We start from the raw sequence: 13,044 nt of genomic DNA, 5'->3' as shown, positions 1-13,044 counted from the left end.
CTGCCAATCCGTGGCACAGTGATCGATAGTGTTTCTTTGTGGGACAAAGAACGAACATTGGTACTAAGTGATTTCCCACGATGGAAAAATTGATCCGCGAGAGAAAATCTCTCGAGCCACGTATCAAACATGTGGCTGAAACCGTGAAAGGAATAGAGACACAAGCAGTTGACGAAATCGAGGTGCAAACCGAACTCGAAGTGCTCGGTGATATTTGGATTGCCTTGTTTCGACTACTGGTCGGATTATGGGTTTTTCTTCATTATTAGAAAACCATACTAAGTCGTTGGCTGTTCGAATTGAATTGAATTTTATTTTTCATATTGCTAAGTACAGAGGCCTCACACTTGACAACTTGGGTGGCCTATGTGACACTTTTTGCTAACCTCAGCGCGTCATCATTTGCGGGTCCGAGAACGGGCGATTGTTTATGTTATGAATTAAACGACCGTCAGCAATCACACCGTTCAATGACCGGCGCTGGCTCAACATGTGTACGTAGGGTGCATCCACCACATGCCCTATCTTATTAAAATTAAAAATTAATCTATAGTGTAATTTTTAATGGTTGATTCAATTTTATATGAAAATGAAAATGTTGATTTATTTGGTTAAAGTTTTTATTCTTTATACTATGTAACTGACATCCACCACATGTCCTATTTTAAGTATTTCCTTATCCTATCCTTGTGTATGATATCCTCTTTATTTTTAATTTTGATTTTAACATTTTCTCGCATGTCTGCTATGACCTCAAAAGGGCCATTAAATTTGGTTTCTAGTTTTTTACCTGTCTCATTTCTCACTAGTACTAAATCACCTGGTTCTAGTTTTAACTCTTTTGCATTCCTGTCATAAATTTTCTTCCTATCTTCTTTTGTTTTTAATAGATTTTCTCTTGCCTCTCGGTGAGCTACTTGTAGTTTTATTTGCAATCTTTTGCAATAGTCTTCTATATTATAAATGCTTGTTTGTTCTAGCTCTGTTAAATTCGAAGGCATATTCGCTAGTCTCCCATATAGAAGCTGAAAAGGTGTAAATCCAGTTGATGAATGTACTGAATTATTGTACGCAAATTCGTAAAATGGTAGCCATTTCGGCCATTCGAATAATTTCCCCTCGCATTGTATGCGTAGATAATTTCCTAATACTTTGTGTGAATTCTCTAGTGCGCCTATTGATTGATGATGATACGCAGTAGAGTTCAATTTTTCTATTTTCAACATTGCTGCCAGATTTACAAAAAGTTCTGACATAAATTCTGTACCTCTATCTGAGGCTATTACCTTTGGTACTCCGTATTTCAAGATTACGTTCTTGATAAATGCCTTCGCTACTGTTTCAGTATTTTTGTTAGATATTGGTGTGGCAGTTATGAACTTTGAGAGTTCACACTGCGTCGTCAGGATATATTCGTAACCATCTGATTTTAATAGTGGTCCAACTAGATCCATGTAAATTTTTTCGAACGCGACACTTGCTGTAGTAGTCACCTTCATTGGAATTTTCGTACTTTTCGCTTTGTTCAATTGACAAGTCTTGCATTTTGATACAAATTCTGTTACATCTTTATTCATACTACTCCAATAGTACTTAAGTCGTATGTTTTTTAATGTTCGCTTAATTCCACCATGTCCTGCTGTTGGCAAAACATGATAGTCGTTGATAATTAATAGTTTCTGACTACTGTCCACAATTTCTTTAACTTTTTCCCCTATTATAATGATTTTTGGCATGCCTTTTATTTTCAAATTTTTTACATTCTTTACTACATTTTCTGCGCATTTTGTTCTTCTTATTATGAGGTATACCTTCTTGTTAATATTTTCCTTGCAGTATTCCGCTACTTTTTTCATTATTCCCCGTAGGTGAATTAATGTATCCGTATGCGGCACTGTAATTTTTTCTGGGGTTAGTATTATTTCCTTCACTGTTGGATTAATATCCAGTATTATGTAGTCATTTGTGGGTGTTTCAGGCTGATCAGTTCCTGAACCCTTAACTTCAGATTTTTTAATAATTTCGGCGCTCTTGGACCTAGTCGTCACCAGTGTCGCAAGATGCTTTAAATCGGAACTCGACAAACGCGATAACGCGTCCGCTACCGCATTGTCTGCTCCTTTAGTGTAAATTACTTCGAAATCGTACTCCTCCAGAGCCAACCTGAACTTTGTCAATCGACTTGAAGGGTCGTTTAATGAAAACAAGTAAACCAACGGCCTATGGTCGGTAAACACGACAAACTTTCTGCCATACAAGTACGGTCTAAAGTGTCGCACGCCCCAAACCACGGCCAACAGTTCTTTCTCTATTGTGGGATAATTTCGCTCTGCATTGTTAAGAGCCCTGCTGGCGTACGCGACGGGCCTACCGTTCCCATTTGACAACACGGCCCCTATCGCGTATCCAGACGCGTCTGTGTGTAAAGTAAACTTATTATTTTCGTTGAAATTCGGGTAGTCCAGCACAGGTGGATCTACAAATATTTTCTTTAATGTCTCAAAAGCTGTATCGCTTTCTTTATTCCAATTAAATGTTACACCTTTTCTGGTTAAATAATTCAAAGGCGCGCATAAACTTGCAAAATTTTTTATATGCTTTCTATAGTAATTAGCAAAGGCTACGAATCTCTTTACCTCATCGGCATTTTTCGGAATGGGCCAGTTTTTTACTGCCATTATCTTTGAAGGGTCTGGTTTTATTCCCTCGGCGGAAATTAAATGCCCTAAATAAAGCAATTCTGTCTTGAAAAAGTTGCATTTCTGCGGATTCAATTTTAAATTCACCTTACGCAGTTTTTCAAAAACCGCTATCAGATTTCTATTATGTTCGTCCACAGATTTTCCAAAAATGATAATGTCATCTAGATAGACCAGACATTGGGTCATATCCAGTCCCGACATTGCTATAGTCATCAGACGTGAAAAGGATGATGGACTAATTTTTAATCCCATGGGCAGTCTTGTCATTTGATACTGCCCGGATGGTGCTGAAAATGCTGTTATGGGTCTATCTTCTGGTCTTAGTTTGCACTGATAGTATCCCTGTGAGAGATCTAAATGTGAAAAATATTTTGCACCTGCTAATGCATCTATTATATCTTCAATATTTGGCAGAGGGAACTTATCATCCTCAACTACCGTATTGAGCTTTCTATAGTCGATAACCAGCCTCCACTTTTTACTGTCTCCCGAGCTTTTCTTAGGGACCAGCAAAATGGGACTGTTCCATGCTGAAGTAGTTTTTTCAATAATTCTATCCCTTGTCATCCTTGAAATCTGCTTCTCCACCTCTTCTTTTTGAACATGAGGCAATCGGTAAGGCTTGCAATAAATTGGCTGTGTATCATTTTTAACCCTCACCATAGGACTATAAATATTAGTCACAGTAAGGTTATCATTTTCTAAACAAAAAATATCAGCATATTTAGTACATATATGCTTTATATGCGACCTCTCTACCTCAGATAAATGGGACAAATCTAACTCCTTTAATAACTGCTCGACTCTCTGTTTTCGGTCTTTAGCATGGTTTGTATTTATTATCATATAATCATTCGCTGACTTTATTGTTGGCGACAACTCGTTTATTCGTACTGTTTTATTTCTAAAATTAACCAGCCTAATAGGTATTTTCCCATTTATCGGCTGTGCTATTGTATTGGCTATATGGACATGAGGTCCAACCTCTTGGCTCAACACAACGCATGTCTCCACATAGTTGGTTGGAACATATTTTATAATTTCGGTACGAGCGGGAATTGTGAATACAACATCTCGCTCTGGATTTTCTAATTTGAGTTTAGATTTTTCAAAGTCGATTTTTGCATTATATTTTTTCAGAAAATTTGTGCCAATCAATCCCACTACACCTGATGGCAACTCTTCCATAACATGGAATGTCACAGGATACTCAACTGTGTCGTATTCCAAAGCTGTATCGATTCGTCCTAACGTAAATGTAATGCCATTCACTCCACTCACCTCTACTCTATGAGATTCGTCGATGTGCAGGTCTTCAGGAATATAGCTCTTATCGATCAGGCAGCAGGATGCCCCGCTGTCAACGATCAATTCGAGACTTCTACTAAAAATGTTAAATGTTGCTCTAAGAGCTCCTTTTGCATTAAAATTAGCGAAAAAGATCAATCAGATTCGCTTCTTCAACGGATTCTGCAGGTTGTTCCTGTTGGCTCCGTCTAGCCTGTCTAGAGGGTTCTCCCTGAGCCCCTTCAGCAATATTAGCTGAATGAGCATGGTATCCTCCTCTTCGACCATAGTTATTAAAATTTTGACCATTATTATGGTTATTAAAATTTTGGCGCGGTCGGTTATCGTATTGTTGATAACCACCACGTCCTGTATTATAATTTTGGTAATTACCTCTGCCTCGGTAACCACCTCGCATTCCCCGCGAAAATCCAATATTTCCTCTATTAATATTATTTCCGCGATTATAGGGTCGGCCTCGGTTTAGCCTAAAATTGTTGTTCTGACACCAGAGCGCCATCATGTTTTCTGCTCTAGTGTCTGCGTTTGGAGTGGTTTGACACTCCAACGCATCCGAAATCGCTTTATTCAGACTATCCGGATTCCTTGCCTTTATGAAAAACTTTGCAGATGGATCCTTAAGTCCCTCAATGAAAGCCTTTACAGCTATCGGCTCGACTATATTCACTGCAGCTGCCTCATTTGGGAAAGTACCCATTGATACATGAGCTGCAGCCAATTTTGCCGACAACTTTTCCACTTCAGCACCAAAGTCTGATATGGATTTTCCATGTTGTTTTTTGGCGTTCATTTCATTCTCTACTGCTTTTGGTGTCAATTTTATGGCAAATTTTGCCCTTAATCGTTCAAATGCCTGCGCCACGGATGTCGTACCATCAATTGCCCCGTGTGCGGCTCCTATTAGTGTTGTTCTTAAAAATTTTAATAAGTCGGCCTCGGGCACTCCCTCAGCATAGTCTTTTAAGAGTTCTACACTCTCTATATAGCTTATTAATTGTGGTGCAGACCCGTCAAAGGGCTTGACCACTTTCAATGCCAGACTCAGATCAAGTTTTGTCATTTTGTCTGTTTCTGAGTCTTGATAGTCCTCTTCCTCTTGACTATCCTCTGTTTGTTCCTGAATTTCTTCTTGTCGTGTATCGTCTAGCGGTTCTTCCTCTAATAATACGATACACTCTTTTATTTTTTCGCAAAGACTTCTGTAACGGTCCAATAAGGACTTTGTAACTTCTGCTGGGAATTTTCCTTCAGTTAATATTAACTTTAGATCCCTTTTATAAACTCGTAATTCTTGTACTTTTCGCTTCTTGGTTTCAGGAGTGTGTTTGCAAAATTTTCTCAAATTCCCATACAACTTTTCAATTGCATCGCTAATCAAAAAGAATCGATCCATTCATTCTTAGTACCCGAAAGAGGATGAACTCTTGCTCACAACCAATTGTAAGGAAAGAAAAATTGCTTATTGGCATCGATTATAAAATGTTTGGTAAAATTTAAATGTACAGTTTTATGCAACTAGTAGCTGCACAAATCACTAAATAAATCACTAATTTAATACTTGTAAATATGTAATGAAAATAAAAGGAAGTTCACTAATATTATTTATACGATGTATCTTTTACGTAAATATTTCAATTTCGTTAACTTTAGCTTACATGAGGTTTCCCCAATATGCCTTCGACCTATCTTTCTTTCTATTACCCTAGGTGGGGCATTCTAGGTAGGACTTACTAGGTAGGTATCGTTTAGGTAGGTATTGTAAATATGAATGTAGTAGTATTAAAATTGCATGTATGGTTGATATTAAAATGGTATATGATAAAATATAATATGAACAATATGAGATTTACTCACAATATTGAATTACTAATTACAATACAGTACATTATAGAGTAGATGAAAGGGTGAATATATTTGAATATAAATTTTTTTTTTTTTTTTTTCTAAAATTTCATATTTGAATAAAAAAAAATTTTTTTTTTTTTGTAATAAGTTCATGTTATACTTGCAGCGTGCGATTAAATACGTTCATTTTCCTCTAATTCTTCTTCTTCTTCCTCTGTCCGGAAACCCTCGTCGATGTCCTCCTCGTCGGTCCAGTCCTCGACTTGTTCTGGCCACTCGCCGAACCAATCCGGGTTGTTTTGTTCCTCTTCTATACGCAACTGGAGTTCACGGGTTTCTCGCGCCCACGTATTAATTTCGATCTCTGAATTGAGGCTTTCGAGCGCAAAGTCCAAGTCGATTTTTAACGTTTCAATCTTGCTCGAATTACACGCCAGCACACCACATTCGTATAGGGTTACCGCAATGCGTTGTTTAGCCTTCGTTTCGGGTGCACTAAACAGTAGTTCCTGGCTATTACGTATTGTCCACTCATTTACTTCTTTTTTTAGAAATGCGATACACTGACGTGCCAGTTCTTCATTAAACTCACTTGCTTCCATGTCCGTTTATTGTCTAGAAATTTATGTTTCACATGATCTGCCGATTGTCACTTATTTGTTGGAACATTGTTTCTGGGTCATTACACTTTTCGACCGCACAAATGTTAACGGACACTTCGGGAGCAGCAGCAGTGCGATTTATTTTCCACTAACTGCTCTCGGCGTTGCACTTGTTTGTTTATCGGCACACTTGCGCGCGCGGCGTCGTAAGTTAATTTACACTTTATCTTCGTCTAATACCGAACGGCGCAGCAATGTATTTCGCACTAATTTGTCAGCATTGCTATCCACACTAACAGTTTTTTTTTTGTTCATCAGGCCAAATCATAGGCCGCTCAGGTAACTTCTGCTGCTTGTGAAGCCACTAGCACTACTTTAAACTTTTCCCCCTTCGTGGTAATAATAATTTGAACTCTTTCCGACGTTTCCGGGCATCTTTCTTGCGAATTCTCCAACCACTGCGCACAGGTAAAAATCAAGTCACAGTATTCATTTACAAACACACAAATTCCAAAACAGCTCCTGGCAGGATCGCCATGCCTTGTTTCGACTACTGGTCGGATTATGGGTTTTTCTTCATTATTAGAAAACCATACTAAGTCGTTGGCTGTTCGAATTGAATTGAATTTTATTTTTCATATTGCTAAGTACAGAGGCCTCACACTTGACAACTTGGGTGGCCTATGTGACACTTTTTGCTAACCTCAGCGCGTCATCATTTGCGGGTCCGAGAACGGGCGATTGTTTATGTTATGAATTAAACGACCGTCAGCAATCACACCGTTCAATGACCGGCGCTGGCTCAACATGTGTACGTAGGGTGCATCCACCACAGGATTGCGTATAGTACAGTGCACAAAAGGATTCTGGACATATGTGAAGATGAAGAAAAATACATTGACGCTGTGCAAAACCAGTGTACTTTTGAAAAGGCCTACATTGAGCTGAAGAATAGCCTTGCGAAAGTGCTAAAAGCAGTGCAGAATCGCGATCGCAGTCAAGAAGAGCGATCTCCGTCGCAGAGTGAAATTATTAATCAGCTTGCACAGCAGCAAGCCGAACTACTCCGTGCAATGTCGGGTAGAATGGCTGCTGGTACGAGTACATCCGTTGCTGTCGCTGATAATGCCCATGCCCTCACACCGCTGTCCGATCTTAAGCTGCCCCGCATGAACCTCCCCCCTTTCTCCGGGGACTATCTCGAGTGGCAGTCATTCATCGATCTATTCAAGAGCATGGTTGACGGAAACCCATCGCTCAGGGATAGCCAAAAATTGTACTTTCTAAAAACCCATCTTTCCGGAGAAGCTGCTACGCTCATCTCCCATCTGAAAATTGAAGATTCGAATTACGCTCCTGCTCTGGCAAAGCTCAAAGCCCGCTACGATAAGCCACTCGAGATAGCTCACAAGCACATCGAACGCTTTCTCAACCAACAAGCCATGACGGTACCGTCTGCTCAAGCGTTGCGTTCATTGCATGATGTCTCCGACGAAGTTGTTCGTGCGCTTCAAGTCATGCAACGAGAGGATCGTGATACTTGGTTGCTATTCATCCTGGTCCGAAAACTGGACTCAGAAACCAAACAGCTTTGGTATCAAAAGGTTGCCGATATGGAGGAAACTGCCATCACTCTGAAAGTGTTCCTCGCATTCATCGACTCGCGCAGCTTTGCTCTGCAAGCTGCACAGGCCCAGCCTATCAAACAACGAACATCAGCTACCATCAGCAAGCCTTTCGTAAGACCGCAGTATAAGGGAGCAACCGCCCTCGTCGCCACCAATACAGTATCGAACTGCGACGTCTGTGCAAAATCTCCCCATCCACTCTATCAGTGCGGTAAGTTCATCCACATGAGCCCAGAGGAAAGGCTCGCTGCAGCAAGTGCCCACCGACTGTGCCGTAATTGCCTAAAAAGGCATGCGGGTGAATCATGCAAATCGGGTAACTGCCGCAAATGTGGTTCACACCATCACACCCTTCTGCATTTTGCCCTCACCCGTCAAGATCAACAAATTCCCTCCACATCGAATGCTGCTCACTCAGTGGTGGTCCGGCTGCCCAATCTTTGATTTCGACCCTTGATTCCGCTGCTAAGTTTGACGCCTCCAATGTTCTGCTGGCCACCGTGTCAATTAATGTCCTAGACAAATATGGACGCCCTCATGCCTGCCGCGCCGTTCTGGATTGCGCGTCACAAGTGAATTTTATCAGCCAGACTTTCTGTAGGGAACTTGATCTCGACCTACTGGAAGCAGACATGAATCTAGAAGGCATTTCATCTACCCCCGCGCATGCATCATGCAAACAAATGCGCGCAAATCATCGTGGCATCCCGATGCACGGACTTTCGTACAACGGTCCCCTGCATGGTAATCGAGAAAATTACAAATACGCTCCCAGTCAAACCTGCGAACACCGACGGTTGGCCTATCCGGGTTCGATCACCCTGGCCGATGCACTATTTCATCGCCCTGGTAAGATTAGCGTACTTCTTGGCATTGAACTATTTTTCCAGCTACTCGAGTCTGGAAAAAACTCGCTAAGTTCCGACGATAGCCTGCCTACCTTACAAAATACCAAGTTAGGGTGGGTAGTTGCTGGTCGATATCGAGATACTATTCCACACAAGACGACCTCGACGTGCTTATTGTCCACCACTGACGACAGCCTCAACCAACAACTAAAACGCTTTTAGGAATTGGAGGAATATGCAGCCTCTTCACCTCATCTTAGCAACGAAGAAAAACGATGTGAAGAGCATTTCTACAAACACACCGTACGAGACGATGGTGGTAACTTCATTGTACGCTTACCGTACCTACATTCTCCGACTCTACTGGGTGAGTCAAGACTAATAGCCGAAAGACGACTGAGCCACATCGAGCGAAAGCTGCAGCGGAACACTCATCTCAAACTTGAATACCATGCGTTTCTCCGTGAGTACCTCGACTCCGGCCATATGACACTCATCGAGAATCCTCCACACGATGCTATCTATCTACCTTACCATTGTGTGGTAAAGGAATCTAGTTCCACAACAAAATATCGTGTCGTCTATGATGCTGCAGCGAAGACCGCAAGCGGCCTGTCTCTTAACGATATTCTTATGGCAGGTCCGGTGCTACAGGACTCACTACTGGACATTCTTCTACGATTTCGTTTTCCGCAAATTGTGTTCACCGGCGAAATCAAGCAATAATAATTGCTTCGCATGATAAAATTGGCAGACGAAGATCATTTATTCATCGTATGGAGGTGGGACAGCGACCAGCCTATGCAAGCATATCGGCTTAACACCGTCACCTATGGGACGAAGAGTGCATCATATTTGGCAACAAAATGCCTGCAGCAGCTATTGGAATCCCACAGACAGCAGTATCCAACAGCGGCTGAGAAGGCAGAAAAGGGCACCTACGTCGATGACGTGCTGATAGGAGCTGACTCCGAAGAAGAAGCAGTTTTACTACGACAACAAGTGACCAACATTTTCGCCTCAGGTGGCTTCCACCTGCGGAAGTGGGCGTCAAATAGTGCAGCAACAACAAGACTTTCCCGCCGAAGATATCGAAATGCAGCTACCCATCGAACTCAACAATACCCACACCATAAAGGCGCTCGGCATCCACTGGCAGCCGTGCAGCGACATGTTCCAGTTCTTCAATTCAACGAATAAGATCTTTCAGCCCACAAAACGGACCATGCTCTCGCAAATCGCCAGCATCTTCGATCCGCTAGGCTTACTAGCTCCGATCGTCATCAAAGTGAAGACGGTCATGCAGCAATTGTGAGAACTGAAGGTGGACTGAGACGAAACTCCCCCGGGTGAGTTGGTTCAAAGTTGGTTAGTATTTGTGCAAAGCCTTTCCGATTTACACTCGTTACAGGTACCACGTCGTGTGATGGGCATCCAACATGCCTCTCGCATCTATCTGCACGGCTACAGTGATGCTTCCGAACGAGCGATGGGTGCCTGCGTCTATATTCGGGCTATAGACAAGTGCGGCAATACATCATCGCATTTGCTGTGTGTGAAATCCAAAATCGCGCCGATTGGGAATGGACGAACAACGTTACCCCGATTGGAGTTGTGTGCGGCGGTGATTTTGGCTCGACTAATAGCGAACGTGACGAAGGCAAATCCTATACCTTTCCACGAGGTTCAAGCTTTTTCGGATTCAACGGTTGCACTGGCATGGATCCATGGCGGCGCTTCAAGGTGGAAAACATTTGTCGCCAATCGAGTGGCTGAGATCACCACACTCCTACCAGCAATCAGCTGGCATCACGTAGACACACACAATAACCCAGCCGATGTGATCTCACGTGGTGCTCTGCCAGAGCAATTGATCAATAATTTGCTTTGGTGGCAAGGCCCAAGCTGGAGCGAATCATCCTATACCGACGAAGCTACCTCTACACTCGACGTCACCCAGCAGTGACAGGTGGAAAGGGAACAACGATCGACTGCAGTGGCATATTTGGTTGTGTACGAAAACCAATTTCTTGATGATATGCTATCCCGATACTACCCGAATCTCACACTTCTACTACGCATTACAGCGCGAATGCTACAATTTCCCCATCGAGAACAGAAATTAACCAATCGTCTAACACCACAAGAGATCAAGAGCCTCATGCAAGTCTCTGTACGCCACGTACAGAGCCAGCATTACCAGAAGGAAATCAATCAGCTAGAACGCAATGGGGAAGTAAATCTCAGCAGCTCACTTCGCCAGCTAAAACCATATCTGGACGAACACCATCTCCTCAGGGTGGGCGGTAGGCTGCAGCTCTCGGAGCTCAGCTACGGTACGAAACATCCGATCTTGCTGCCGCGCAGCTCACCTCTCACCGCACTCATTCTCCATCACGAGCACCACGAGCAGCTTCACTGTGGACCGCAATCATTGCTGACTGCTGTACGACGACGTTTTTGGATTGTTGGAGGAACGAGTGCGGCCCGAAAGACTTGTCGAGCCTGCGTCGAATGTGTGCGTGCGAAGCCAGCACCCTTGCATCAACTAATGGGGCAGATACCTAGCGATCGCCTGACACCGAATTCCCCCTTCTACATCACCGGCATCGATTATGCCGGGCCAATCAATATCATAAGTCGCCGCTCACGGGGCGCTACATCTAGCAAAGGTTACATCGCACTGTTCGTGTGCTTTTGCACCCGCGCCGTGCATCTTGAAGCAGATTCGGATCTCAGCACATCCGCATTCATCGATGATTTCACGCGCTTTAGCAGCCGATATGGATTGCCAAGCAGACTTTACTCGGACAACGCTACCAACCTTCGGGGAGCTGCCCGAAAATTCCGTGAGCTGTACTAACACATCAACGAAGCCGAGCAAGACGATACGGTGGTAGACTTCTTCTCCAACAAAGGAATTGAGTGGAAGTTTATTCCCGCACGATCGCCGCACCACGGTGGCCTCTGGGAGGCAGAAATAAGAGTGACGAAGGGGTTTCTGAGCAAAATCGGTGGCGATGCTCGATTCACTTTCGAAGAGTTGAGTACCGTCCTCGCTCAAGTGTCGGCCTGTATGAACTCCCGGCCGATCTCTCCACTCTCCAATGACCCGAGCGATCCTCAACCTCTCACAACGGCTCATTTTCTCATCGGTCGCCCGCTATGTGCCGTGCCTGAGATCAATCAGTTGGAACGCAACATCGGATCCCTAACCAGATGGGAACACGTACAACGCGTCGTGCAACAGTTTAGTGTTCGGTGGCAGAACGAATATGTTCTTTCTCTTCAACGTATGGCAAAGTGGCAAAAGGCAGCACCAAATATTTCGATTGGTGATTTTGTGCTGCTGGTGGACGACAACGAGAAGCCCAAGCAGTGGCCCATGGGCCGCATCATTGATACTTTTCCTGGATCCGATGGCCACGTCAGGGTGGTGGCTATCAAGACCGCAAGCGGTACTACGCGACGAGACGTTAGGCAAATCCGGCGAATCCCCTTGGAAGACGATGAATACGTACCAGGACGAAATGAAGCGGAAATTCCAAGATGTAATTATGTCGTGGCGGAATCTAAGGAATGTCCGTCCACGCTGCAGTAAATATAATTTGATTTCTCTTCGTGCTTTGATAGACCATTGTATCTCATTTCTAATATTCAAATTGTATACCTTTTGTTTAAGATTTACTACCTTTGCTTCACACAGTCGAATACCTATATAAGAGCCAGTTGGCAACAAATAAAAATCAGTTAAATTTGTTACTTTGAACGTGCCTCGCGTTTCTCCTATCATCCGACCCGAAATTCCACCGTTCTACCGTCGCTTTTTGGACCGCGTAAAATCAGTATTTGTAGAGCTCTACCAAACACAAAACGAACGTGTATACACTGTAGAGTTTTTTTGTAGTAGGGAACTCTCCCATATAGTTGCTGTAGGGCTCTACCAGTGAGCTCTACAGGGTGTATACACCACTCTACCTATCTTTACGTGAGATTTTTCTCTAGCTCTACCTGAAATACCCTATAGTGGACACTTGGATTCGCTGATAGTTGTGCTTCCAAGGTTTGCTGATATTTCTCTTTTTAATAGTATTCCACTGATCCAGTGGAT

At 43.1% G+C, this 13,044-nt stretch overlaps 1 protein-coding gene across 1 annotated transcript; it reads left to right on the top strand.

Annotated features, from left to right (window-relative positions):
- Positions 1-10,971: 10,971 nt before the first annotated feature.
- On the top strand, positions 10,972-12,534 carry LOC128745975 (uncharacterized). Its single transcript, XM_053843031.1, has 2 exons — positions 10,972-11,782; positions 11,852-12,534. Exons 1-2 carry the CDS (start codon positions 10,972-10,974, stop codon positions 12,532-12,534), a joined length of 1,494 nt encoding a protein of 497 aa, XP_053699006.1.
- Positions 12,535-13,044: the final 510 nt, after the last annotated feature.

The sequence above is a fragment of the Sabethes cyaneus genome, chromosome 1, assembly GCF_943734655.1.
Source record: "Sabethes cyaneus chromosome 1, idSabCyanKW18_F2, whole genome shotgun sequence".
Taxonomy (NCBI): Eukaryota; Metazoa; Arthropoda; class Insecta; order Diptera; family Culicidae; genus Sabethes; species Sabethes cyaneus.
The sequence above is the reverse complement of the archived record's forward strand: the minus strand, read 5'-3'. Positions and strand labels throughout refer to the sequence as shown.